Raw genomic sequence first — 26325 nt, 5'->3', positions numbered from 1 at the left:
AAGGCAGGGGAACTTGACGGGAGAAAGCAAGAACTTCTCACTCCACCTTCGCGGCAAGAGAGCGGAAGGACCTTTGGAAGCGGGGAAACAAACAATGGCGGAATTGTGTCCAGAAAGACGTCAGAGGAAGGGTAAACTGAGGCAAGCTGGCCCCGAGACAGAACTGGTCAAAAGAGCAGGTTTTAATACGGGCTTGACCCATTTAGCAGTTTGAAAGAGAGCACTCTAGCCGGGAGGTTTTCCATGCCAACGGAAGCTCAGATCGGAAATAACAAAGCATTCGTTTAGTGACTGTTCAAAGGGACGACGACACTGGGGGGGAAAAGGATCATTTGTTGTGGCCCACCAGCGACCAGCGGATCTGGCAGCAGATTCGGACAGTGTGGAGGTTAGGGAGGAACCTGGGCCAGTCCTGGAGTCTGGGGAAGGCTCTGATGAGGGATCTGTGTCGGAGGCAGGGAGGGGGCCAGGGCCGTTGGACAGTTATCAACTGCCTTTGGAGTCAGACATCAGTGGAGCAGAAGAACAGCTGGAGCCTGTTCCCAGCAGCCAGAGGAAAGGAACAGCTAAAGAACAGGGGTCAACTTGGAAGTGAGGCCACAGGTGGATGATGAATGGCCCCTCCCAGGGGAAATAAAAGGGGAGTGAAAGGGGAGTGGAGTTTGCAGGAGGCAATGAGTTCGCTTAATTGGTTCGTGACTCTCCGAGACTCCTGGCCAAGTTCTGCAGAGATCGGCCTGGCAGCTCTCCAAGCCAGATAAGGTCTGTGACTGTAAATCCTCCCTTGAAAGACTTTGCTGGATGTGAATGAGCAGAATTCACAGTAAATTAATAAAAAAGGGTTTTTGTTTGCTTCATGCTCTTGGGAAGCCTCAGTCAGAACACCATTTTCCACACTTACTTGGTGGTATTTGACCTAGTAAGAAACTTTGGGGTTTAATGGAAAAAAGATGGGGGGGAGGGGATTGGAAGTTTGAGGTTCTATAGGTCGATGGCAGCGAGATCGATTTAATTTATCTTTTGGGCTTAAACCTTAAGTAAGATTTATGCACAAAAATGGAAGGCCCCTTTGATCCCCACCATGGAGGGGGGGAGTGCGAACGTTGATGGAATTAGCAGAGAGGACTAATGGACTGCTTTGATAAAAGGAAAGAAGAAGAAAAAAAACACAATGACTTTTCCATCTACCTGGAAACCACTTCTGGACTTTGTGCTCAAGATTGGGGGGGGGGGGAGATGAAACTTTGATTCCGACTTTTACCGATTAGCTATCCCAAAGGTGCTTTTTCAGGAGGCAACTGGACTTTCTTGTTGTTGTTTTTTCTTTTGAAGACTTTTAGCTATACAATTTTGAATGAAGACCCTTGGAATGGCGTGGGACTAAGGAATGGATTTCCAGAGGGGAAAAAAATTGCAGACTGCAGGGACTCTTTGCACCACTCAGGGGACCCTGAGGACAGAGATAAACCTCCAAGTGGCCTCAACAACCCTCTAAAACAGGGGTGTCCAAACTTGGGAACTTTAATAATAATAATAATAATAATTTAATTTGTTAGCCGCTCCCTCTCCACAAGGGACTCGGGGCGGCGTACAATAAAAACATACATAAATACATATAAACATACACATACACACATACACATACATATACATACACGGAGGAGGTAACAATTACATATATCACAATAATAATAATAAAATTAACCATTAAAAATACCCCAAATAAAATTACAAATTTAAAAGGACTGTCAGGAGGAATAGGATAAACTATGGTTGAGCCAGGCCAGATAATTGAAAAAGGTGGGTCTTGAGCTTTACACGGAAGGAGCGGAGATCGGAAGTAATCCTGATGTCAAGGGGGAGGTCATTCCACAGGGCTGGGCCCATCACAGAGAAGGCCCTGCTCCTGGGTGTCGCCCCCCGACACTGTTTAACGGACGGCACCCGGAGAAGTCCCCCTCTGTGTGAGCGGATTGGCTGGGGAATTCTGGGAGTTGAAGTCTACAAGTCTTAAAGTTCCCAAGTTTGGACACCCCTGCTCTAAAAGGATGCAAATGACCAGCTGTCTGCAAAGAAGATAAATCCTTCCATTCCGCACTATCCTGTCAGAAGCTGAAGAAGCTTCTTGGATGAGAAGTGAAATGTCTTCAAAAGAAAAAAACAAGAAAGCCCAGTTGCCTCCTGAAAAGAAAAAGCATTTTGGGGACAACCAGGACCGGGATGACGGAGAATCTCTACAGACTTCACACCCTTATGTAAAAGTAAAAAGTTGAGGTTGTTATGCTCTCTTATTTTACTGCACCAAAGGGATTCAGAAAGTCAGTGCCTTTTCTTTCTTTTTCCCTTCTTTTCTACACTCCTCCCTTCTCTTTTTCCTCCCCTGTTTTTCCTACTCTTCGTTTTGTATTTTATAATATAAACTAATAAAAAATAAAAAACTTTCAACTGTTTTTCACACTTATAACTGCTGCAGCCATCCCCATTTTGTCACACAATCAAAATTCGGACACTTGGCAACTGACTCATATTTATGACGGTTGCAGCGTCCCTTTTTGCAACCTTCCAACGATCAAAGTCATCGGGAAAGCCAGCATCAGGGGATCTGGTCGATCAGAAAGGTCGGCAGTTCGGAGGTTTGAATCACTAGTGCCTCGTAACGGAGTGAGCTCCCTTGTCCCAGCTTCTGCCAACCTAGCAGTTCGAAAGCACGTAAAAAATGCAAGTAGAAAAATAGGAACCACCTTTGGTGGGAAGGGAGCAGCGTTCCGTGCACCTTAGTCATGCCGGCCACATGACCACGGAGACGTCTTCGGACAGCGCTGGCTCTTTGGCTTTGAAACGGAGATGAGCACCGCCCCCTAGAGTCAGGAACGACTAGCACATATGCGCGAGGGGAACCTTTATCTTTTTTTATGCATCTATTTCCCCTTTTGATCCCCACATCCCTAAACTGAAAAAATTACGATCAACTTTAAAGTTACTAAGAGTCCTCTACCCAATACACATTTCTCCAATTCTCTCTCTCTCTCTCTCTCTCTCTCTCTCTCTCACACACACACACACACACACACACACACACACACAGAAAAGACCCATTGGTGAAGGTGCTGGCCTAGGAATCAGGAGACAGTAAGTTCTAGACCTGCCTTAGGCATTGGAAGCCCACTGGGTGACTGTGGGCCAATCACCAGGGGACAGTGAGTTCTAGTCCTGCGTTAGCCATAAAAACCAGCTGGGTGACTTTGCACCAGTCATTTTCTATCAGTCAATCTATCCCACAGAGTTGTTGTTGTGGGGGGAAAGTGGTAGGAAGAAGGAGTATTAAATAAATTTATAAAAGTATAAAGTAATAAAGATGGGATAAAAATTTAATAAATTAGCAAATACTTTAATTTCTGCTTGCATCAGAAGTGCTATGCTGGGGACGGAGGTGGGGGGGGGGTTCTCTCTGCAACCTCCACATCCCATCTCCATATTTGAGAATCACAGAAGAACAGAGTTGGAAGGGACCTTGTAGGTCATCTAGTCCAACCCCCTGCTCAAGCAGGAAACCTTACACTGTTTCAGAAAAATCACTCCCGGGATCGAAGCCAAACGCCCCCTTACCGAGTTTCACGCTTTGGACTCTGCCTCCGATTCGATCCGACGCTTCGAGAACTGTCACATCCGTGAATCCGTTTTCTAGGAGGGTTTTGGCTGCCGAGAGGCCAGCGAGGCCCGCGCCGATCACTACTATTCGCGGCTGTCGTGCTCCTCGTGGGCCACTACTAAGAGGATCATCCGTACTCTCTGCCGATATATCACCACTTTGCATGCCGTCCAAACTCTCTTTCTAATGAACCTGCCGAGAGATTGAAACAAAAAAAATATATCCCTTCAGTGGATCCGCAGAGCCAAGGCTGTTCCTCTTGTCCCCTTAAGATCCCTTCCACTCAGGCTCTCGAGACTCTGTCTGGAAGAATCGTCCGAGCCACAGGATAAGCTGACCTAAAATCCTGCATCAGCCGGAATTCGCCGGGAAGCACCAAAGACCAGCCTGGAATAAAAATGCCTCAGACTTGAAAAGCTTCAGAAACTACCCAGTGATCAAAAGGGGCATTTTTAGAGCAGGCATCCATTTTTAAGATCTGGGGTTTCTTTTTATAGATACGTCGGATCTACCAGAGGGGCAATTTTGTGGTTGAAGGTTGTTTTTTTTTTAAAAAAAAAAACCAGACGCTGCCCCATGGATTGGCTTCTTGAGACCCACAGGAAACACACTAAAAGATAACGGCTGCTGTCTTTTGGGAGGGGTCAAGGACCCCACTGAAGTGGTGCAGTTGGGGTACCCTCTAAAAAGTTGGGTGCGGAGCCAAGAGGGAATTGGCCATCCCCCCAAAATTAACAACAGAGCTGAGCAGTAGGAATGAGATAACATTGCACTGAATTACCGAATGAAAAATAGAGAGCCCCCCCCCCCCATGCCTGGTGGCGGCGGGAAAAAGAGGGTTTTGAAGGAAATTAGATTTGGGGTACCCAAGGTTCAGCCCTTTTTCTGTAAACGGGTGGGGGTCAAGAGTAGAAATGGATGGGTCATTGCTGAATGACATTGCTGAATGATAACTGGTTGGGGAATTCTGGGAGTTGAAATCTACACACGACTGAGGAATTCTGGGAGTTGAAGTCCACACATGCTGACTGGGGAATTCTGGGAGTTGCAATCTACACATAATGACTGGAGAATTCTGGGAGTTGAAGTCCACACATAATGACTGGGGAATTCTGGAAATTGGTCCATACATATTGATTGGGGAATTCTGGGAGTTGAAAGCCACATACACTGACTGGGGAATTCTGGGAGTTGCAATCTCCCACAGAGATTGGGAATTCTGGGAGATGAAGTCCATACATAATGACTGGGGAAATCTGGGAGTTGAAGTCTAGACATACTGAGGAATTCTGGGAGTTGAAATCTACACGTAATGACTGCGGAATTCTGGGAATTGAAGTCCAGACATATTGGTGTGGGAATTCTGGGAGTTGAAGTCCACACACACTAACTGAGGAATTCTGGGAATTGAAATCTACACATAACAACTGTGGAATTCTGGGAGTTGAAGTCCAGACATATTGGTGGGGGAATTCTGGGAGCTGAAGTCCACACACACTGACTGAGGAATTCTGGGAATTGAAATCTACACATAACAACTGTGGAATTCTGGGAGTTGAAGTCCAGACATATTGGTGGGGGAATTCTGGGAGTTGAAGTCCACACACACTAACTGAGGAATTCTGGGAATTGAAATCTACACATAACAACTGTGGAATTCTGGGAATTGAAGTCCAGACATATTGGTGTGGGTATTCTGGGAGTTGAAGTCCACACACACTAACTGAGGAATTCTGGGAATTGAAATCTACACATAACAACTGTGGAATTCTGGGAGTTGAAGTCCAGATATATTGGTGTGGGAATTCTGGGAGTTGAAGTCCACACACACTGACTGAGGAATTCTAGGAGTTGAAATCTACACATAACATCTGTGAAATTCTGGGAGTTGACGTCCAGACATATTGGTGGGGGAATTCTGGGAGCTGAAGTCCACACACACTGACTGAGGAATTCTGGGAATTGAAATCTACACATAACAACTGTGGAATTCTGGGAGTTGAAGTCCAGACATATTGGTGGGGGAATTCTGGGAGTTGGAGTCCACACACACTGACTGAGAAATTCTGGGAATTGAAGTCCACCCATCTTAAAGTCGCCAAAATTGAAAAACACTACTTTAGGCCAATGCCATCAAATTTCTTACACGCCGGATTTTGTTTGGGGAGGGGGGGGGCATGTATGCATGTACGCCTTTACACACATGCATATACACACCAATACACCAATGCAAACATTTTGCCACCGATTTTGCCTTCTCTCTCTATGGATAATATGCCTCATTTGACAAAGGCAAAATATCTCAGCTAGGAAAGTGCCACGCAGTAAGTTTTTTTCCCTGGTTTTTTTTCTTCTTCTTCTTTTTTTCTAAAGAATCTGAAGCCATCAAAAAAGCACACTGTCCGAAACCATTAAGGAAGGAATGCGTGGGCATCTCCTGGAGATAAGGCTTGATTTATACAACCGGATCTGGCAGGAAAAGATCTAACATAGCATGTGTAAGTTCCCACTATTGTCTTCTGGGATAAAATAAAATAAATGTTCCCGTTGGCATCACAACAGGAGTCTTATCTGGTCCCTGGGAAATGAGGGCACCTGATCTGGAAACATCTGCGTTTGATCAACGTTTTGGATGCCTGCTTTAAACTTCTGAGCAGAAGAACATCTTTTTAGAGATTGTACAGGTAATCCTCGACTTATAACCATTCATTTAGTGACGGAAGTTTCAAGGCCCTGGAAAAGCGACTTAGGACTTTTTTTCACATTTATGACCGTAGTAGCACCCCCATGGTCAACTGATCAAAATTCAGATCATCGGCAACGGGTTCATATTTATGACGGTCACAGACATTTTCCTTTCCTTTCCTTCTTTCCTCCTTCGCTTTTTTTCCTTTCCTTTCCTTCTTTCCTCCCTTTTCCTTCCTTTTCTTTCCTCTCTTTTCCTTCTTTCCTCTTTCTCTTTCTTTCCTTTCCTTTCCTTCTTTCCTCCCTTTCCCTTTTCTTCCTTTCCTTTCCTTCTTTCCTCCCTTTTTTCTTCCTTTTCTTTCCTCTCTTTTCCTTCTTTCCTCTTTCTCTTTCTTTCCTTTCCTTTCCTTCTTTCCTCCTTCGCTTTTTTTCCTTTCCTTCTTTCCTCCCTTTTTTCTTCCTTTTCTTTCCTCTCTTTTCCTTCTTTCCTCTTTCTCTTTCTTTCCTTTCCTTTCCTTCTTTCCTCCTTCGCTTTTTTTCCTTTCCTTTCCTTCTTTCCTCCCTTTTTTCTTCCTTTTCTTTCCTCTCTTTTCCTTCTTTCCTCTTTCTCTTTCTTTCCTTTCCTTTCCTTCTTTCCTCCCTTTCTCTTTTCTTCCTTTCCTTTCCTTCCCTTCTTTTCTCCTTTCCTCCCTGTCTCTTTCCTTCCTTTTCTTTCCTTCTTTCCTCCCTTTCACTTTTCTTCCTTTCCTTCCCTTTCCTTCCCTTTCCTCCCTTTCTCTTTTCTTCCCTTCTTTCCTCTCTTTCTCTTTCCTTCCTTTTCTTTCCTTCTTTCCTCTTTCTCTTTCTTTCCTTTCCTTTCCTTCTTTCCTCCCTTTCTCTTTCCTTCCTTTCCTTCCCTTCTTTCCTTTCTCTTTTCTTCCTTTCCTTCCCTTCTTTTCTCCTTTCCTCCCTGTCTCTTTCCTTCCTTTTCTTTCCTTCTTTCCTCCCTTTCTTTTCTTTTCTTCCCTTCCTTTCCTTTCCTTCTTTCCTCCCTTTCTCTTTCCTTCCTTTTCTTTCCTTCTTTCCTCCATTTCTTTTTTCTTCCCTTCCTTTCCTTTCCTTCTTTCCTCCCTTTCTCTTTCCTTCCTTTCCTTCTTTCCTCCCTTTCTCTTTTTTCCCCTTCTTTCCTCCTTTCCTCTCTTTCTCTTTCCTTCCTTTTCTTTCCTTCTTTCCTCCCGTTCTCTTTTCTTTTCTTCCCTTCCGTTCCTATATTTTCTTGTTTTTCTTTGAAGATGTTTCGCTTCTCATCCAAGAAGCTTCTTCAGCTCTGACTTGGATGGTGGGGAAGGGAAGGATTTATATTCCTTGCAGACAGCTGGTCATTTGAATCTTTCCTTCCCCACTATCCAGTCAGAGCTGAAGAAGCTCCTTGGATGAGAAGTGAAACCTCTTCAAAGAAAAAAAAAACCAGAAAGTCCAGTAGCCTCTTGGGAAAAAAAGCCCTTTTGGGACAAGCATGACCTGTTTACGTCTCCTTTGCAAGAGCAGCATAAACAGAAGGAGGAAACCAGGCTGTGTCCTGGCAGACGTCTCGTGTCTCCGAAATGACATTTGTGTAATTTCCTGTCATCCGCCAACATTCACAGCTCAAGATCTATTTCCGGGACGGCCTTTTGCGTTGTAGGCCGTTTTCGAGCCCTCCAGATCTTCCCTGGAGGGACCAAACCGCCGATATGAACCTCGGATCAACAGGCGGCGTTCAACTTAACAATCGCTTGTTTAGTGACCGTTCCAAGTTGAAAAAAGTGACTTAGGGCCGTTTTTCCACACTTCCCCTGTTGTCACGTGATCAAAATTCGGATGCGGGGCGCATATTTAAGACGGTCGCTGTATTGCAGGAGTTACGTGATTGGAGGTTCACCAATAATAAAATCTAATAAAGAACGATTAATCAGTGGAACTCCTTGCCTCCAGAAGTTGTGAATGCCCCAACACTGGAAGTCTTTAAGAAGAGATTGGACAACCATTTGTCTTAAATGGTATAGAATTTCCTGCCTAGGCAGGGGGTTGGACTAGAAGACCTCCAAGGTCCCTTCCAACTCTGTTATTCTATTCCATTCTAAATAATTTTGGAGATTAGGTCTGGGGTGTCCAAACTTGGGAACTTTAAGACTTGTGGACTTCAACTCCCAGAATTCCCCAGCCAGCCATTCCCCATGCTGGCTGGGGAATTCTGGGAGTTGAAGTCCACAAGTCTTAAAGTTCCCAAGTTTGGACACCCCTGGATTAGGTGGCAAAAATCAGAAGGAATCTGCTAGCACTTAGATGAGTTTACACGAATAATTTGGGCGTGCAAACCACCTTATCTCGGTAGTCCTCGACGTACGACCATAAAGGAGCCCAAAATTTCTGTTGCCAAGGGAGACAGTTGTTAAGTGAGTTTTGCCCCCGTTTTTACGGCCTTTCTTGCCATCGTCGTTAAGCGAACCCCTGCAGTTGTTAGTCGCGCGGTCGTTAAGTGAATCCGGCTTTCCCGTTGAGGTCGCAAAAGGGGATCGCAGTGACGGGGACACTGCCACCATCACAAATAGGAGCCAGTGGCCACACGTGATTTGGTGCTGCAACAGTCGTAAGTGTGAAAAACAGTCACGCCGCTTTCCCCCCCCCCCTCCTGCGGTTGTCTCTTCGAACGCTCACTAAACGAGCTGCTGTAAGCTTATTTATGACCTGCAAATAAATAAATAACTTTTCTCTTGTTGCCAAGAAAACCATGTGGATTATATCCCGAAGGGATAAACGAGTTGAGCTCACTTCCAATCCCACTTTTTTCTAAAGCAAATGGCGCATTTATGGAACTCAACATAATCTATCAGTGAGAACAATTAACCAGGGGAACAACTTGCCACCAGACTTTGTGGGTGATCCATCACTGGAGCTTTTAAAGAAAACATTGGATAACCATTGGTCCGAAAGGGGAGGAGGTCTCCTGCTTGAGCAGAGGGTTGGACTAGAAGACCTCCAAGGTCCCTTCCAACTCTGATATTCTGCAACCCTCTGAAACCCCATTCCTTGCCAAAAAAAAAAAAACCCGAGGGAAAATCGATTCACAAAACCAGAACCTGCAGCGCGAAGAAAAAAGAAAGAAAACTTCAACCAGGCCAACTGACGTCATGTCTCTTCAGGAATCAACCAGCTGAATACACACGCACACCAGCCAAAGTACACAAGGACGTATGCAGCTTTGCACACACAACGACCGAACTTGGGAGCAGCTCACACCCCTGTGTCTGTTTGGTGGTGCGGGGGAGCAAAAACTGTCCCCTTCTCAAATTCCCACCCACCTTTTTTGGACTCAAAAGTTCTCCTGGGACCTGGAACAGAGCCGATGAAGTGTTGCTGCACCCACGCAAAAACACACCGAGGTTTTTTCCCCCCCCTTTGTTCCCATTCACAGAAGAACAAGAAATGTGTTTGTGGAGTAGGGACAAAATCCAGATGTTCGACTTGTCTCCAAACTGCACGCACGCAAACACATGTTTTCTTTGATTCGCTTTTCGCAGAAGAACAAGATTGGGGTGGGGGGGGAGACGGGCCATAGGGACGAAATCCAGCTTTCCCCCTTCCCCTCACACTCAGGCGTGCAAGTTCTTTCCTTCGCACGCGCAGACGAGCAAGGCATATTTTGCAGGCTTGCAAAACCCAGTCGCGTTTCACTGTTATTGTGAATTGGATTAAAATGGAAAAATGGGTAAGAATTGTCACACTAAAGAGGAGATGCATAATATAATAAGGATTATATAAACTTGATAAATGTGGTAGAGATTGTTAACGAGGTTAGCCTAAACTGGATCAATATAAATGGAAACTTAGTTAAATTTGTTCATCTATAATAGAGAAATGTCTAGATAGAACAAGGAAGACAGAGGTAAAGGTAGAGATGAAGATGAGGAGTTAGGCATTTTTTTGAATGTATATGTTGGAACAATATAATAAAGATTACATGTTTGAGAAATGTGATATAGATTATTCATATTGTTACTGTGAATTGGATTAATATGAATAATACCCGGAACCAACTCTGTTCACACACAATATATAAATGTATAACTTAAATAATAATAATAATAAATATATTTTAAAAAGAAATCCAATATAAAGGGGAGGGGGGAACATAACTAGGGTAGACTAGCGAAGGTAAGGAAATAAGAAATGATACTAAATCATATTTGGGTTGGCGGAAATACCATCCCAAGGAGACATAAACTGAGTTTTGAAATATACACCAACAACAAGAGAAAAAGAAAGGGAGAGAGGAGGAGAGAATGAAAGGAAGACAGGGGAAAAAAGAAAGAGGTAAAGAGAGGAGGATGGAAGGGAGAGAAAGAGAAGGAGAGAGGGTAGGAAGGGAGAGAAAGAAGGAGAGAGGGTAGGAAGGGGAAGGGGAAGAGCAGGAATCGGAGAAAGGGAAGGGAAGAAGGAAGGGGAAGGAGAGGAGGAAGGAAGGAAGGAAGTAGAGAAGGGAGGGAGGGAGAAAAGAAAGAGAAAACAAGGTGGGATTACAAAAGGAGGAAGGGACGGTAAATAAAGCAACCCAAACGGCATATTATAACCTGTTAAATGAAATAAGAAATGTATAAGAATGATAAATGCAAAGAAGAAGAATAGTCATGTGAATGAATACTTAAAATGGTATGCAAGAGAATTTTTTTAAAAAATCTTTGGGGGGAACAAAAGAAAGAAATCCAGTCGTATTTTCCACCTTTCTCCAAAAGGGAAAATGTTCCATTTGCAAACACAACCACACACACACACACACAACTTTCGCAGACCAAGCCTACCTGTGACCCAGCCCCCTGTTCCGTCCAACTGGTTCCTCTGGCAAGTCTCCACCACAAAGCAACAGCCGGGCAATGATCCCCACTTTTTATAAGCAACGAAGCCAGCTAGCCAACTTGGAGGTCGCTTGCCACATGCCTGACTTCGTATCCGATTGTTCGGGCTGGTTTGGGCAAGGAAAGGAAGGGGTGGGGTGCATGGGGGAAATCCAGAAGCAGATTTCCTGGAATGGAGACCACGTATCCAGGCCGGGGGGGGGGGGGGGGGAATTAAGGAAAGTTAGAACGTCTCCCTTGGAAGCCACCGGGGAGACTTTTGAGCCAATTACCAGGAGACGGTGAGTTCTAGTCTCAAGCTTGGGCACAGAAGCCAGGTGGGTGCCTGTGGGCCAGTACCTCTCTCTCTCAGGCCAACGCACCTCGCAGGGTTATTGTTATGGGGAAAATAAGAGGAGGAAGGTGTGATGGATGTGTTACTGAAAAAATAATAAAAGCAGAATACTAACTAGCAAAAGAGAGAGGGGGAGAGAGGACAGATAGATGGATGGATGGATAGAGACAGACAGACAGACAGACAGACAGACAGACAAATATAGACAGGCAGGCTGGTAGGCAGATGGAAGATAGGTAGGTAGGTAGGTGGATAGATGGAAGGATGGATACACATATAGAAGACAGACAGATGGAAGATAGGTAGGGAGGTAGGAAGAGACAGACAGACAGACAGACAGACAGACAGATAGACAGGTAGGCAGGCAGATGGAAGATAGGTAGGTGGATAGATGGATGGATGGATGGATGGATAGATAGACATATAGACAGACATACAGACATACAGATGGAAGATAGGTAGGGAGGTAGGAAGAGACAGACAGACAAACTGTCTGTTTGTCTGTCTGTCTCTTCCTACCTCCCTACCTATCTTCCAGATAGACAGGCAGGCAGGCAGATGGAAGGTAGGTAGGTGGATAGATAGATGGGTGGATAGATAATTATAGATGATAGGATGGTTAGATGGATAGATGGATGGATAGACAGACAGACGGACACAGACAGATGGATAGACGGACAACAGAGATGATAGAGATGGAGACGATAGAGACAGAGATGTGGGGGGGGAGAGAGAGTGAGAGATAGGTAGGTAGACACCGAATGTTTGTGACATTGGGACAGGCACAAAGAAAGCCACAGGTAGCTTTGCAGAGAGAGCAGGTTGGAGACAAAACACCTGGGAAGATGGCTTGTAGGAAGGCAGGCCATGGCAGAGGGAGGCTTATAGGAAAGGTACTTCAATTTTAAATTCCGTTCAGAACAGAGCTGGAAGAGACAGGGATGAAGGAAGGGAAAGAGGGAAGAAAGAGAAGTTAAAAGAGGAGGGAGGGAAGGAGGGAAAGAAGAAGGAAGGAAAGAAAGAAAGGGACAGAGGGATGAAAGAAGGGAAGAGGGAAGAAAGAGAAGGAAATTAAAAGAGGAGGGAGGGAAGGAGGGAAAGAAGAAGGAAGGAAAGAAAGAAAGGGACAGAGGGATGAAAGAAGGGAAGAGGGAAGAAAGAGAAGGAAATTAAAAGAGGGAGGGAAGGAGGGAAAGAAGAAGGAAGGAAGGAAAGGGACAGAGGGATGAAGGAAGGGAAAGAGGGAAGAAAGAGAAGGAACGTAAAACAGAAGGGAGGGAGGGAGGAAGAAAGGAAGGAGAGCTTCTCCTTAATCCCAGGTTGCTTCTCTCCTGGATGACTTCCCATCCATTGTTCCTTGTCCAGGCCATTTTCAGGCAGGTTTTGGGGGCCATTTACGGGTAGTCTTTAGGCCAAAATGGCCCTGAAAATGCTCCCCAAATGGCCTGAAAACGGCCATAAAAACAGGAATGCACACGCTGACCAGCTGGTATTCAGATTTCCAGCGCTTTGGCGCAAATCCACGTGTGGTCCGGTTCAGCCGAATAGGTAGTAACTCCGGTGGACATGTGACGGAACCGGTTCTATCCTCGGTGGCGCCATCTTGATTTTCTGTTCTGCACACGCGCGGAAACATCAAAAACAAGCGGTTCATCGAAAACAACGTCATATGTGTTCCTTTTTTAATGTTGTGCGCAAGCACAGACTATTTTAAGTGCCAATGCGCACCTGCGCAAAAAACTTTGGGCGCTGAACCGATAGTAATGGCGTCCAGAACCCACTACTGGCCCATCCCCAAATCCTGCAACCGTTTCTTCTTCCTCTATTTTAGTCTCCAGGCCTTTCGTCCTCTTAGCTGCTCTTCTCTGAATCCCGTTCCAGGTTCTGAATCCAGAACCTTTGAGTTTCAACGCTGGCTTTAAAGAGACAAGCGGCGCATTCAGGGGGGAAGGAATGCATGCGGGCGCACCCACACCCACCCACTACACACTGTTGCAGAGTTCACCACAAGTTCACCCTCGAGAGTATGGCTGGGTGGGCACAGCTGCCGTGGGGCAGGTGGGAGCATGGTTCAACTGGTAGGGTTTATTTGTGGCATCTCCCGGGTGAAACCTCAATGACGCTCACATGCTTCAAATTCTTTTCATAGGGTTTTTTTTTCCAGCAAAGGCCAAGGCTTGTTTCAGAGAATTGCAGAATAACAAGAGTTGGAAAGGACCTTGGAGGTCTTCTAGTCCAACCTCCCGCTCAAGCAGGAGACCCTCTACCACAGGGGTGTCCAAACTTGGGAACTTTAAGACTTGTGGACTTCAACTTCCAGAATTCCCCAGCCAGCCATGCTGGCTGGGGAATTCTGGGAGTTGAAGTCCACAAGTCTTAAAGTTCCCAAGTTTGGACACCCCTGCTCTACCATTTCAGACAAAGGATTGTCCAATCTCTTCTTTAAAAACCCCCGTGATGGAGCCCCCACAATTTCTGGAGGCATGCTGTTCCACTGGTTAATTGTTCTCACTATCAGGAAGTCCCTCCAGGTTGTCTCTCTCCTTGGTTAGTTTCCATCCATTGTTTCTTGTCCTGCCTTCAGAGGCTTTGGAGAATAGGTTGACTCCCTCTTCTTTGGGGCAGCCCCCCAAATATTGGAACGTTGCTATCATGTCACCGCTAGTCCTTCTTTTCAGAAGGAAAATTGGAGAGAGAGAGAAGGGAGGGAGGGAGGGAGGGAGGAGAAATGGAGAGGGAGAAAACGACGGAAGGAAGGAAAATTGGAGGGAGGGAAGGAAGGAAGGAAGGAAGGAATGAAGGAGAATTGGAGAGGGAGAGAAGGAAGGAAGGAGAATTGGGGAGGGAGGGAGGAAGGAGAAAAGGAGAGGGAGAAAACGTTGGAAGGAAAATTGGAGGGAGGGAAGGAAGGAAGGAAGGAAGGAAGGAAGGAAGGAAGGAAGGAAGGAGAATTGGAGAGGGAGAGAAGGAAGGAAGGAGAATTGGGGAGGGAGGGAGGGAGGAAGGAGAAATGGAGAGGGAGAAAAGGATGGAAGGAAGGAAAATTGGAGGGAGGGAAGGAAGGAAGGAAGGAAGGAAGGAAGGAAGGAAGGAAGGAAGGAGAATTGGAGAGGGAGAGAAGGAAGGAAGGAGAATTGGGGAGGGAGGGAGGGAGGGAGGAGAAATGGAGAGGGAGAAAAGGATGGAAGGAAGGAAAATTGGAGGGAAGGAAGGAAGGAAGGAAGGAAGGAAGGAAGGAAGGAGAATTGGAGAGGGAGAGAAGGAAGGAAGGAGAATTGGGGAGGGAGGGAGGCAGGGAGGAAGGAGAAATGGAGAGGGAGAAAAGGATGGAAGGAAGGAAAATTGGAGGGAAGGAAGGAAGGAGAATTGGGGAGGGAGGGAGGGAGGGAGGGAGGAAGGAAGGAAGGAAGGAAGGAAGGAAGGAAAAGGTAGCCAGCCAGTTTGGAAAGGAGAAAAGGCTGATTCCTTCCAATGAGAAAGTCAGTTCATTTTACATTTTACGGATGAATGCAAGATGTTTTAACAGATTAACAAGAGTTGGAAAGGACCTTGTAGGTCATCTAGTCCAACCCCCCCCCTCCGCCCAAGCAGGAAACCCTACACCATTTCTGACAGATGGCAGTCCCTCTCCTTGAAAGCTCCCAGTGATGAAGCTCCCACAACTTCCGAAGGCAATTTCCTGTTCCATTGGTTGATTCAGAAAATGTTCTCCTTATTTCCAGGTTGAATCTCTCCTTGATCCGTTTCCGTCCACTATTCCTCATCTGGGCTTTGGTGCCTTGGAAAACAGCTTGAGCCCCCCTCGTCTCTGGGGCAGCTCCACAAATACTGGAAGACTGCTCTCATGTCTCCCCTGGTCCTTCTCTTTACTAGACTACTCGTGCCCAGTTCTCTGCCCCCAAGAAGATAGGGCATGGGGAAAAAGGCCTGCAAGTGGACTGCTGCTCCTATTTTGCTCACTGTTAACAACAAGCCCCTGTCAAAACATCTAGACATCTCGGAGCCCAAAAGCCCCTGCAACGTGTCAAGGATTTACAAAAAGCCGATTGCACAAAATCTTTAGATTTGCAATTAAATCCAGCTGTTGGATACTCCGGCTTTCTAACAACCACAAAACGGAGACAAAACTCGCCCACGAAACCTGGGTCTCTGCTATTTTGGACACGGGGGATAAACTTCCCAGGCTGAGAAGAATATCTTGCAGATCTCGAACGGGATGGCGGCCAGAGAAATGACGACAACCTTTAGAGTTACAAAGGGACAAAACTGGGGGATGGCTTGGGATAAGCCAGGCGTTTCTAGCCGCCACGTGTCTGAAAAAAAAAGATCCCGGAAAAAATATTTGGGATATTTGCAAAACTCCACAGCTGGAAAAGCGACTAGCAGGTAGTTCTCAATTTGACCACGTGTGACCACAATTTGAGCCCAAAATTGATGTTGTGAAGGGAGAAATTTGTGAAGTGAATTTGCTGCGTTTTACGACTTTTCTCACCTCCTTTGTTAAATGAATCGCGGCAGTTCTTAAATTAGTGACACGCTGGTGTTACACCCACCTACAGGGACAAAACCACAGCTCAGACAGTTTCAGGGGTGAAGGCTAGAAACCAGGAGACAGTGAGTTCTAGTCCCGCCTTAGGCATGAAAGAAGGATGGGTGACTTTGGATCAATCACCAGGCGACAGTGAGTTCTAGTCCCACCTTCGGCATGACAGATGGCTGGGTGACTTTGGATCAATCACCAGGCGACAGTGAGTTCTAGTCCCGCCTTAGGCATGAAAGAAGGATGGGTGACTTTGGGCCAATCACCAGGAGATGGTGAGTTCTAGTCCCACCTTAGGCATGACAGATGGCTGGGTGACTTTGGGCCAATCACCAGGCGACGGTGAGTTCTAGTCCCACCTTAGGCATGACGGATGGCTGGGTGACTTTGGATCAATCACCAGGCGACGGTGAGTTCTAGTCCCACCTTAGGCATGACGGATGGCTGGGTGACTTTGGGCCAATCACCAGGCGACGGTGAGTTCTAGTCCCACCTTAGGCATGACAGATGGCTGGGTGACTTTGGATCAATCACCAGGCGACAGTGAGTTCTAGTCCCACCTTAGGCATGACAGATGGCTGGATGACTTTGGATCAATCACCAGGCGACGGTGAGTTCCAGTTCCACCTTAGGCATGACAGATGGCTGGGTGACTTTGGATCAATCACCAGGCGACGGTGAGTTCTAGTCCAACGTTAGGCATGACAGATGGCTGGGTGACTTTGGATCAATCACCAGGCGACGGTGAGTTCTAGTCCCACCTTAGGCATGACAGATGGCTGGGTGACTTTGGGTTAATCACCAGGAGATGGTGAGTTCTAGTCCCGCTTTAGGCCTTAAAACCGACTGGATGACTTTAGGCCAATAACCAGGAGACAGTCTAAACCAAATTTAGCTATATTTCCATTTCTTTTTTTTTTATTGCATACCTGTCATTTCTTTAAATTACTATTCCATCCTCCTTCTCTGTGCTTTTTATAACTTTGGGGACGTATGATGAGAAGGCGATTTTTTTTTTAAAGACTGCAATAAACCTCGAAACCTCCCAAAATAACACCCTTCGTGGCTGTCTTCACAACTGGAGAATCCTACCCTGAAGACCGTTGCGTGGCAAATAATATTTTTAGCAAAACTTTACCCCGTCTCACTGCTATTCCTTTTACGTCTCCCCGGAATAAAACAAAGCGGTGGAAGCTGATTTGCAACACGGATGCTTTTCATTCTTCCAACACCCCACTCTCCCAAATAATTTAATAAAAAAATAATTTAAGAAGCAGGGAGTTGTTAAAAGAAACCACAAAGCCCATCAGCAAACAGTCTGCATTCTCCCTCTTGTGAAGCAGGTTTGTTCACTTAAAGCAGGGGTGTCCAAACTTGGGAACTTTAAGACTTGTGGACTTCAACTCCCAGAATTCCCCAGCCAGCATGGCTGGCTGGGGAATTCTGGGAGTTGAAGTCCACAAGTCTTAAAGTTCCCAAGTTTGGACACCCCTGACTTAAAGGCATGAATCAGAGTAACCAGAGTTGGAAGGGACCTTGGAGGTCTTCTAGTCCAACCCCCTGCTCAGGCAGGAAACCCCACACCACTTCAGACAAATGAAGTTATCCAACTTCTTAAAGACTTCCAGTGTTGGAGCATTCCCAAGTTCTGGAGGCAACTTCTGTTCCACTGATCACTTGTTCAGGACACAATGGCTGGAGAGATAAGGAGGCTTCTACTGCAGATACCCAAGAAGCTCCCATAACAAAGGAGATCAGTTTTAAGGCAAGGCCAAGAATCAACTTCTATTTTTATCAGGGCCAAGAGCTGAGTAAGAGGCTGGGGGTTAATGAAAAGCCTGCAAGAAAAGAAGTTTCCAGAACACCAAGGACCCCCTCAAATCCTTTTTTAAAAGAGGACAAGGAGGGGAGCAGACAAAATGCCAGAAAGAAGGGGGAGAAAACTGAGAAAGAGGGAATATTTGCTTTGTATATACCAGCTGGCTATCTTTAACTTTCTTCTTTCCTTCCTTCCTTCATTTATTATTGCCTGCCTGCCTTTTCTTCCCTCTAGTCTTCCTTCCTTCCTTTTTTCTTTCCTTTCTTTCTTTTTTTTTCTTCCTTCCTTCTTGCCTGCCTGCCTTTTCTTCCCTCTCTTCCCTCCCTCCCTTCCCCCATCTCCCCTTTGTCCTTCCTTCCATCTTTCTCTTTCTTTTTCCCTTCTTTTCTTTCTTCCCTCCCTTCTCTTTTAACTTTCTTCCTTCTCTTTCTTTCCTCTTTCCCTCCTTCCTTCCTTATCCAAGAGATTGGATAACCATCTGTCTGAAGGGGTTTCCTGCCTGAGCAGGGGGTTGGACTAGAAGACCTCCAAGGTCCCTTCCAACTCTTCTATTCTTTTCTATTCTACTCTACTCCACTTTACTCTATTCCTTCGTTCCTCTGTCCCCTTCCCTTCTTCTTTCTCTTGCTCCCACCCTCCTTCTCTCATCTTTTAACTTATTTCCCTTTCTTCCTTCCCTCTTTCCTCTCTTCATCCCACTGTCCCCTTCCCATCTCCTTTCCTTCCTCCTTCTTTCCTTTCCTTCCTTCCTCTCACCTCTTTTAACTTCCTTCCTCCCTCTTTCCTTCCTTTTTTTCCTTCCATTTCTCTCCCTTTTTTTCCCCTAATTTGCTACATATAAAATCTGGACTTGTGAAAAGCACCCCAGGAACCAACCAACCCCCCCCAAAAAAAGCAATGAATGGGTTGCTATTATTTCCTTTTTCCAAAAAAAGGAAAAAGGATGAAACATTTGCACATGAATAAAGGAATAAAGCCCCATGTCTTCCTTTGGACAGGAGGTCCAGGGAGAAAGGAAGTAACCCCAATCCCCCAAAGGGTTTTCTTTCATTCAAAGCAAAAACCTTTTTTTTTCAAGGAGAATGAAAAGCTGCCCACAAAGGGAAGGATCTGGAGGAAGCTGGCTCTTCCTTCCATGCCTCCTTCTCTTTTCAAGGCAGCAAGAGCTGCAAGAGGAAACGGCTTTCGTATTCAGCAATGTTGGGAGACTCTCTTCTTCATTCCCCTTAATGGCCCCTTTTTAAAACAACTGCATGAAAGGCAGCTTAGGATAGGAGCCTTTCCCTGCCCCACTGGTATGAAAGAGAGAGGGGGGAGAGGGAGGGAGAGAGAGAGAGAAAGACAGAGAGAGAGAGAGATGATGGATTGATTGATATATGGATGGATGGGTGAAAGAGAGAGAGAGATAAAGAGACAAAAAAATGGAGGGAGGGAGGGAGGGAGGAAGGAAGCCAGGAAAGAAAGGAAGGAAGGAAGGAAGGAAGGAAGGAAGGAAGGAAGGAAGGAAGGAAGGAAGGAAGGAAGGAAGGAAGGAAGGAAGAAGGAGCAAGGGAGACAGGAGAGCAGTCTTCCAATATTTGAGGGGCTGCCACAGAGAGGAGGGGATCAAGCTATTTTCCAAAGCACCAGAAGGCAGGACAAAAAACAATGGATGGGAATTAATCCAGAAGAGATTCAACCTGGAAGGAAGGAGAAACTTCCTGGCAGTGAGGACAATTAACCAGGGGAACAGCTTGCCACCAGAAGTTGTGGGTGCTTCATCAATGGACGCTTTTAAGAAGAGACTGGGCAGCTATTTGTCTGAAATGGTAGAGGGCTGCGTTGGCAACCCTATGGCACACACAGGGGGCACGCAGAGCCCTCTCTGCGGGCAGGCAAGCCATTGCCCCAGTACAGCTCAACCGCGCATGCTTGCGCGCCTCCCATCAACCAGCTGATTTTCGCGTCTCTGCCAAAGACAGGCAGAGGGACCGTGTCGCATGCCATGCACACATGCGCAGGGTGTCATGCATACATGCACAGGGGAGTGGGATGCATCACATACGCGTTGGATTATGGAAGCGGGTGCGCGAGCATGCTGTCTCACGCGCACGCTTTCGGCATGCGATGACCAAACTTTTAGCCAACCCTGGCCTCCTATTTCTACATGGGCTTGGACTAGAAGGCCTCCAAGGTCCCTTCCAGCTCTGTTCTGATTTTGAAAGACTCCTTCCTTTGGGGGCGGTTGACATCAGCTTTCAACGTCCTTGAAAACAGCTGCTTCTTCTCATTGCAAAGATATTAACCTGCCTGTTACCTGATTAGGTAATCACCTCCAATCCAAAGGATGCAGAATTCTTGGCCACAGCCATCACACTTGGCAGTAGAACCCATCCCTTAATTGGGCTGTTTCCTTTTTTGGCGGTTTGGCCTTAGCGTTTTAACATGCAATGTTTTTCTTCCCTAAATCTCTCTTTTGTCCTGAGGTGTCTTCCACGCCTCCTGGACCAAAACGAGATCCGTTTTGGTCTACCTTCCCTAGTCTTTGAAAGAAATGACCCCAAACTCTGTTGCCCCAGAAAGATTGAGGCAGGTGGCCCAAAATTCCTGTTTCTAAGAGAGAAATTTGTGAAGTGAGTTGTGCCCTGTTTTACGACTTTTCTTGCCACGGCTGTTAAGTGAATCCCTGCAGCTGTTAAGTCAGCCACGCTGTTGGTTGGATGAATCTGGCTCTCCCCCCCCCCCCCCGTTGACTCTGCTTGTCCCTAGGTCGCAAAAGGAGATAACGTAACCTGCTGTGACGCTGCGACCGTCGTAAATATGAACCAATTACCAAACGGCTGAATTTTGATCGGGTGACCACGGGGATGCTGCCAAAGTTATAAGTGTGAAAAACGGCCATAACTGTTCTGACCGAGGCTTCCCAAGAGCATGAAGCAAACTCCTTGTCCCAACAAAAAAACCTTTTATTAATTGACTGTGAATTCTGCTCATTCATATCCAGCAAAGTCTTTCAAGGAAGGATTTACAGTCACAGACCTTCTCTGGCTTGGAGAGCTGCCAAGCCAAAATCTGCAGAACTTGGCCAGGAGTCCTGGAGAGTCACGAACCAATTAAGCGAATTCATTCTCTCCTGCAAACTCCACTCCCCTTTCGCTCCTCTTTTATTCCCTCTGGGAGGGGCCATTCATCGTCCACCTGTGGCCTTACTCCCAAGTCGACCCCTGTTCTTTAGCTCTTCCCTTCGTCTGGCAGCTCTGCTCATTCGTACACTGGGAACAGGCTCCAGCTGTTCTTCTGCCCCACTGATGTCTGACTCCGAAGGCAGCTGAGAACTGGCATACAGCCCTGGCCCCCTCTCTGCCTCCAACACAGAGCCCTCGTCTGAGCCTTCCCCAGACTCCAGGACTGGCCCAGGTTCCTCCCCGACCTCCTCACTGGCTGAATCTGCTGCCAGCTCCAATGGCCGCTGGCATGCCACAACAGTAAGTCACTTTTCTCAGAGCTGTTGTAACTTCTAGTGAATGGTTGTAAGTCCAGGACTACCTTCCTTTCCAATTCTGCTTCCCATATTTGCAAACACAGCACTGGGCTTCACAAATTGGCAGGCAGCGAATTTTTCCTAACTGGTTCTGAATAGCTTGCAGATTTGGAATCTGCCTCCGTCAATCTGGGAAATTAATTCAGGAGAATGGCATTCCACGTGGGAGAAGCGTTTTTAGCCCCCGTTTCAATCCACTCATAGCAGAAGATGCTACGGAATCCGAACTCAGAAGCATCACCACAAGGGGGAAGAAACAGCACAGCTGGGAGCCACTGTGTGTGTGCAATGCACAAGCACCAGCTGCACACAGCAAAGGGCTTTTTACCAGGTTGCACACATGACAGGCCAGCAGTGCTGGGAAGCCTCCGTGTGTGCAATGCACAAACACCAGCTGCACACAGCAAAGGGATTTTTCACTAAGTGGCACCTTCAAGAACACAACTGCTGGGTTGTGCGCATGTTTACACAGACACATCAACGCACACAAAGCAGCCGTGTGCGGCAAAGGGATCTTGACTAACTGGTCTGCTTCGTGAAGAGGGCCATATAGGTAGTCCTCGACTGACGGCCCTTCGTTTAGTGACGGTTCATAGTTACAAAGGCAGTGAAAAATGTGACCTATAGCCGTTTTTCACAATGACAACATTTGCAGCGTCCCCATCATCACGAGATCCAAATTCGGAGGCTCAGCAACTGGCTCCTATTTACGACGGTCGCAGTGTCCCAAGGTTTCGTGATCCTCTTCTGCGGCCTTCTGACAAGCAAAGTCAAGGGGGAAGCCAGGTTCACTTAACAACCGGGTGACTACAGGAGTGGGTTCCGGGTTGTAAAGTGGGGTGAAACTCACTTAACAACAGAAACTTTGGGCCCAGTTGTGGTTGTAAGTCAAGGACTACCTGTATTTGTGACTGTTGTACTATCCAAGGGTCACCTGATTGCTGTTTGTGACCTTCCCAGTCGCCATTCCTGAGCCTCTTTGATCCTCCCAGAATTATGGCCCTTTTATGACCTGTGGACTTCAACTCCCAGAATTCCTCAGCCTCTTTGATCCTCCCAGAATTATGGGCCTTTTACGACCTGTGGACTCCAACTCCCAGAATTCCTGAGCCTCTTTGATCCTCCCAGAATTATGGCCCTTTTATGACCTGTGGACTCCAACTCCCAGAATTCCTGAGCCTCTTTGATCCTCCCAGAATTATGGCCCTTTTATGACCTGTGGACTTCAACTCCCAGAATTCCTGATCCCCTTTGATCCTCCCAGAATTATGGGCCTTTTATAACCTGTGGACTTCAACTCCCAGAATTCCTCAGCCTCTTTGATCCTCCCAGAATTATGGCCCTTTTATGACCTGTGGACTTCAAGTCCCAGAGTTCCTGAGCCTCTTTGATCCTCCCAGAATTATGGGCCTTTTATAACCTGTGGACTTCAACTCCCAGAATTCCTGATCCCCTTTGATCCTCCCAGAATTATGGGCCTTTTATAACCTGTGGACTTCAACTCCCAGAATTCCTCAGCCTCTTTGATCCTCCCAGAATTATGGCCCTTTTATGACCTGTGGACTTCAACTCCCAGAATTCCTGAGCCCCTTTGATCCTCCCAGAATTATGGGCCTTTTATAACCTGTGGACTTCAACTCCCAGAATTCCTCAGCCTCTTTGATCCTCCCAGAATTATGGCCCTTTTATGACCTGTGGACTTCAAGTCCCAGAGTTCCTGAGCCTCTTTGATCCTCCCATAATTATGGCCCTTTTATAACCGGTGGACTTCAACTCCCAGAATTCCTGATCCCCTTTGATCCTCCCAGAATTATGGCCCTTTTATGACCTGTGGACTTCAACTCCCAGAGTTCCTGAGCCTCTTTGATCCTCCCAGAATTATGGCCCTTTTATGACCTGTGGACTCCAACTCCCAGAATTCCTGAGCCTCTTTGATCCTCCCAGAATTATGGCCAGACTGGCTCAGGAATTCTGGGAGTTGAAGTCCACTGGTCATAAAAGGGCCATAATCCCCCACCCCAGAAGCTCCAAGCTGGAGGAAGAGATGGGGACATATATCAGTTTTAAAGCAAAATGATTTTTCCTCATGAATTAAACTCTGGATCTTCAGCATCACAGGAGCCCCAATTTAAGCCACAGATGTTAGAAACCTGCCAGGCCCAAAAATCACCAACTCATTTCTCGTCGGATGTTTTGGTTCCATCGTGAAAAGAAGAAGAGACTCTTTCCTCTTGACTCTTTCATGTTGAGTTAGCGTTTTTTTAGTGGTGCTTTCCCTTCTGCTTTGTGACCGCATCTCTCGTGCCTGTTTTCAGAACCTCCAATGTGAACTAGGTTGACACTGTCTCTTTCCAGAAAAGAAAAAAACACCCACAATAAGTTCCTGTGTTCTCTTACACAGTAGGAAAAAAAGAAAAGAAATAGCAATTCAGTTCAAAATAAATAGCAGAAAGAAATGGCAGTTCAGTTCAGGTTAAGAAGAGACTGAGCAACCATTTGTCCGGAATGGTACAGTGTCTCCTGCTTCAAAAGGGGGGGTTGGACTAGAAGACCTCCAAGGTCCCTTCCAATTCTGTCATTCTATACTCAGTTCAGGCCTGCTTAAGTTAGCAGAGCCTCGTCATCCTTTTGCACATTGCATTGATTTCATTCTTCTCAAGGTCCCCCAAAACGGACCCAAAAGAAAAGAAGACAGAAATGATGCACAATGATGTTATTCTGTATTCTGTAAAAGTTCAGAAGACAAGGACTACAGGTGACATGATAGCAGTCTTCCAATATTTGAGGGGCTGCCCCAAAGAAGGGGGGGTCAGGCTAGTATGCAAAGCCCCTGAAGGCAAGCAACGGATGGAAACTAATCAAGGAGAGAAGCAACCTGGAAGTAAGGGGGAATTTCCTGACTGTGAGAATAATTAATCAATGGAAATGTTTGATTCCGGAAGTTGTGGGTGCTCCATTACTGGAGGTTTTGAAGAAGAGATTGGACAGCCATCTGTCTGAAACGGTAGAGGTTCTCCTGCTTGAGCAGGAGGGTGGGGGGTTGGACTAGAAGACCTCCAAGGTCCCTTCCGCTAGGACACCAAGATCCCTCTCACAGCTACTACTATTGAGCGAGGTACCTCATATACTGTACCTGTGCATTTTTTGCCTAAATGTACAGCCTTACTTTTTTCACCACTGAATTTCATTTTGTTAGATAGCATCCAATGTTCAAGTCCGTCAAGATCCTTCTGTATCTTAAGCCTATCTGCACACCGAATGGCAGGTATCTCCAAGAGATCTTTGAAAATTATGATTAGGGGACTGGAGACTAAAACATATGAAGAACGGTTGCAGGAACTAGGTATGTCTAGCTTAAGAGAAAGAAGGACTAGGGGAGACATGATAGCAGTCTTCCAATATCTCAGGGGTTGCCCCAAAGAAGAGGGAGTCAAACTATTCTCCAAGGCACCTGAGGGTAGAACAAGAAGCAATGGGTGGAAACTAATCAAGGAGAGAAGCAACTTAGAACTGGGGAGAAATTTCCTGACAGTTAGAACAATTAATCAGTGGAACAACTTGCCTCCAGAAGTTGTGAATGCCCCAACGCTGGAAGTCTTTAAGAAGATGTTGGATAGTCATCTGTCTGAAACGGTATAGGGTTTCCTGCCTAGGCAGGGGGTTGGACTAGAAGACCTCCAAGGTCCCTTCCAACTCTACTATTGTATTATTGTATTGTATTATTGTATTGAAAAACAACTTCAACCTCACTTTTCAGCAATCAGGAATCCAAAACCTCTCTCGCTCAACTGAACTAAAACAATGCTTTTGATTAGGCACGTCTGAATCAACCTTGAGACAAAATGTACCCAAACATCAACACTTCCCAACGTAAAGGAGGGATAGTTATCCAACACACACACACACAAAAGATTTGATTAGCCATTCGACCAATTAAAGCATTTCTAAAACATTTCGTGCTATTTTAAAAGGAAAACCAAAACGAAGGAAGGAAGAGATCCTAGAACGGTGCCAATTAACTTTTTAAAATTAACTTAAAAAAAAAAAAATTGAAACCTGCGGTGGCAGTGCACCCTTAGTCAGGAAACGTAGTTGGGGCATTCCGTCAGCAAAATACACAACCTTCAGCCAAAACAAAGCAGAAAAAACAGGCTTCAACTTTTTTTTTTCTTTGGCAGAAAGCAGAAGTTAAAATAAAATTATGCAGCGTGAGAATGGATAAGTGTTGCTTCCTCTCTTATCACCACCACAACAAATTCAAAAGGAAATCCTTAAAAAATCCTCTTTTGCAAATCACAAATATCATTGCAGAAGGACACTGGCTGTTGCCGGACTTTCAATGTATTACTGAATGCATAATTTAATTCGTTGAATGGAATTAAAGAATTGGTTTGATAATAGAGAGGGCCTCCCACTCCAGAAGACTCTGGGCAGCTTAGAAAATCTGCAATAAAAAAGTATCTCCAAACAGTAAAATAGTTAAAACAATGAAAACAGTAAAAAAATAAAAAAATAGTCAGTCTGGACTAAAACAATGAGAATAACAAACGGTGCAGACAATGTAAAAAAAATATTTTCCAGTTGAAAGAAACAGATTAAATCAGAAGTATTTTTCTGCTCACTGCAAATTTCCAGCCTATTGTTACTAAAGCATTTTAGCATTACTTATTTCTTGGCTACTACAACACAACAACATCCTAGTGACATTTTAAAAGTAGGCAGACAGTCTGAATTTTTTTTTTCTTGCAGTTTCATATCTTGAGCAAACCCCAACTCTACAAATCTAGGTCAATTCAATAACCTCTAATAATGGTTTCAGAGTATTGCAGAATAACAGAGTTGGAAGGGACCTTGGAGGTCTTCTAGTCCAACCCCCTGCTCAAGCAGGCCACCCTCTACCATTTCAG

The 26325-nt window shown here is 45.9% G+C and overlaps 2 protein-coding genes across 6 annotated transcripts in view; both read right to left on the bottom strand.

Moving 5' to 3' along the window:
* SMOX (spermine oxidase) overlaps positions 1 to 26325 on the bottom strand; it is a 57352-nt gene that overhangs the window by 23195 nt on the left and 7832 nt on the right. For 4 of the 5 annotated variants that reach the window (XR_014175988.1, XM_081960403.1, XM_081960402.1 and 1 more), the window contains exon 2: positions 3607 to 3841. Coding sequence is in view for 4 of the 5 variants with exons in the window: in XM_081960403.1 (XP_081816529.1) it covers positions 3607 to 3814 (208 nt within the window). In the remaining variant the exon portion in view is untranslated. Of the gene's footprint in view, positions 1 to 3606; positions 3842 to 11151; positions 11288 to 26325 lie in introns of those variants that run through there. The other variant, XM_081960404.1, reaches the window with a different exon arrangement.
* Positions 4795 to 26325, bottom strand: part of LOC309395842 (uncharacterized protein) — a 196386-nt gene continuing 174855 nt past the window's right edge. The window contains exon 2 of the mRNA XM_081960431.1: positions 4795 to 7760. Coding sequence (XP_081816557.1) covers positions 6415 to 7404 — 990 coding nt within the window. The 5' untranslated portion in view covers positions 7405 to 7760 and the 3' untranslated portion in view covers positions 4795 to 6414. The remainder of the gene's footprint in view (positions 7761 to 26325) is intronic.

Source organism: Natrix helvetica (assembly GCF_964273705.1).
Source record: "Natrix helvetica genome assembly, chromosome: 7".
Lineage (NCBI taxonomy): Eukaryota > Metazoa > Chordata > Lepidosauria > Squamata > Natricidae > Natrix > Natrix helvetica.
The sequence above is the reverse complement of the archived record's forward strand: the minus strand, read 5'-3'. Positions and strand labels throughout refer to the sequence as shown.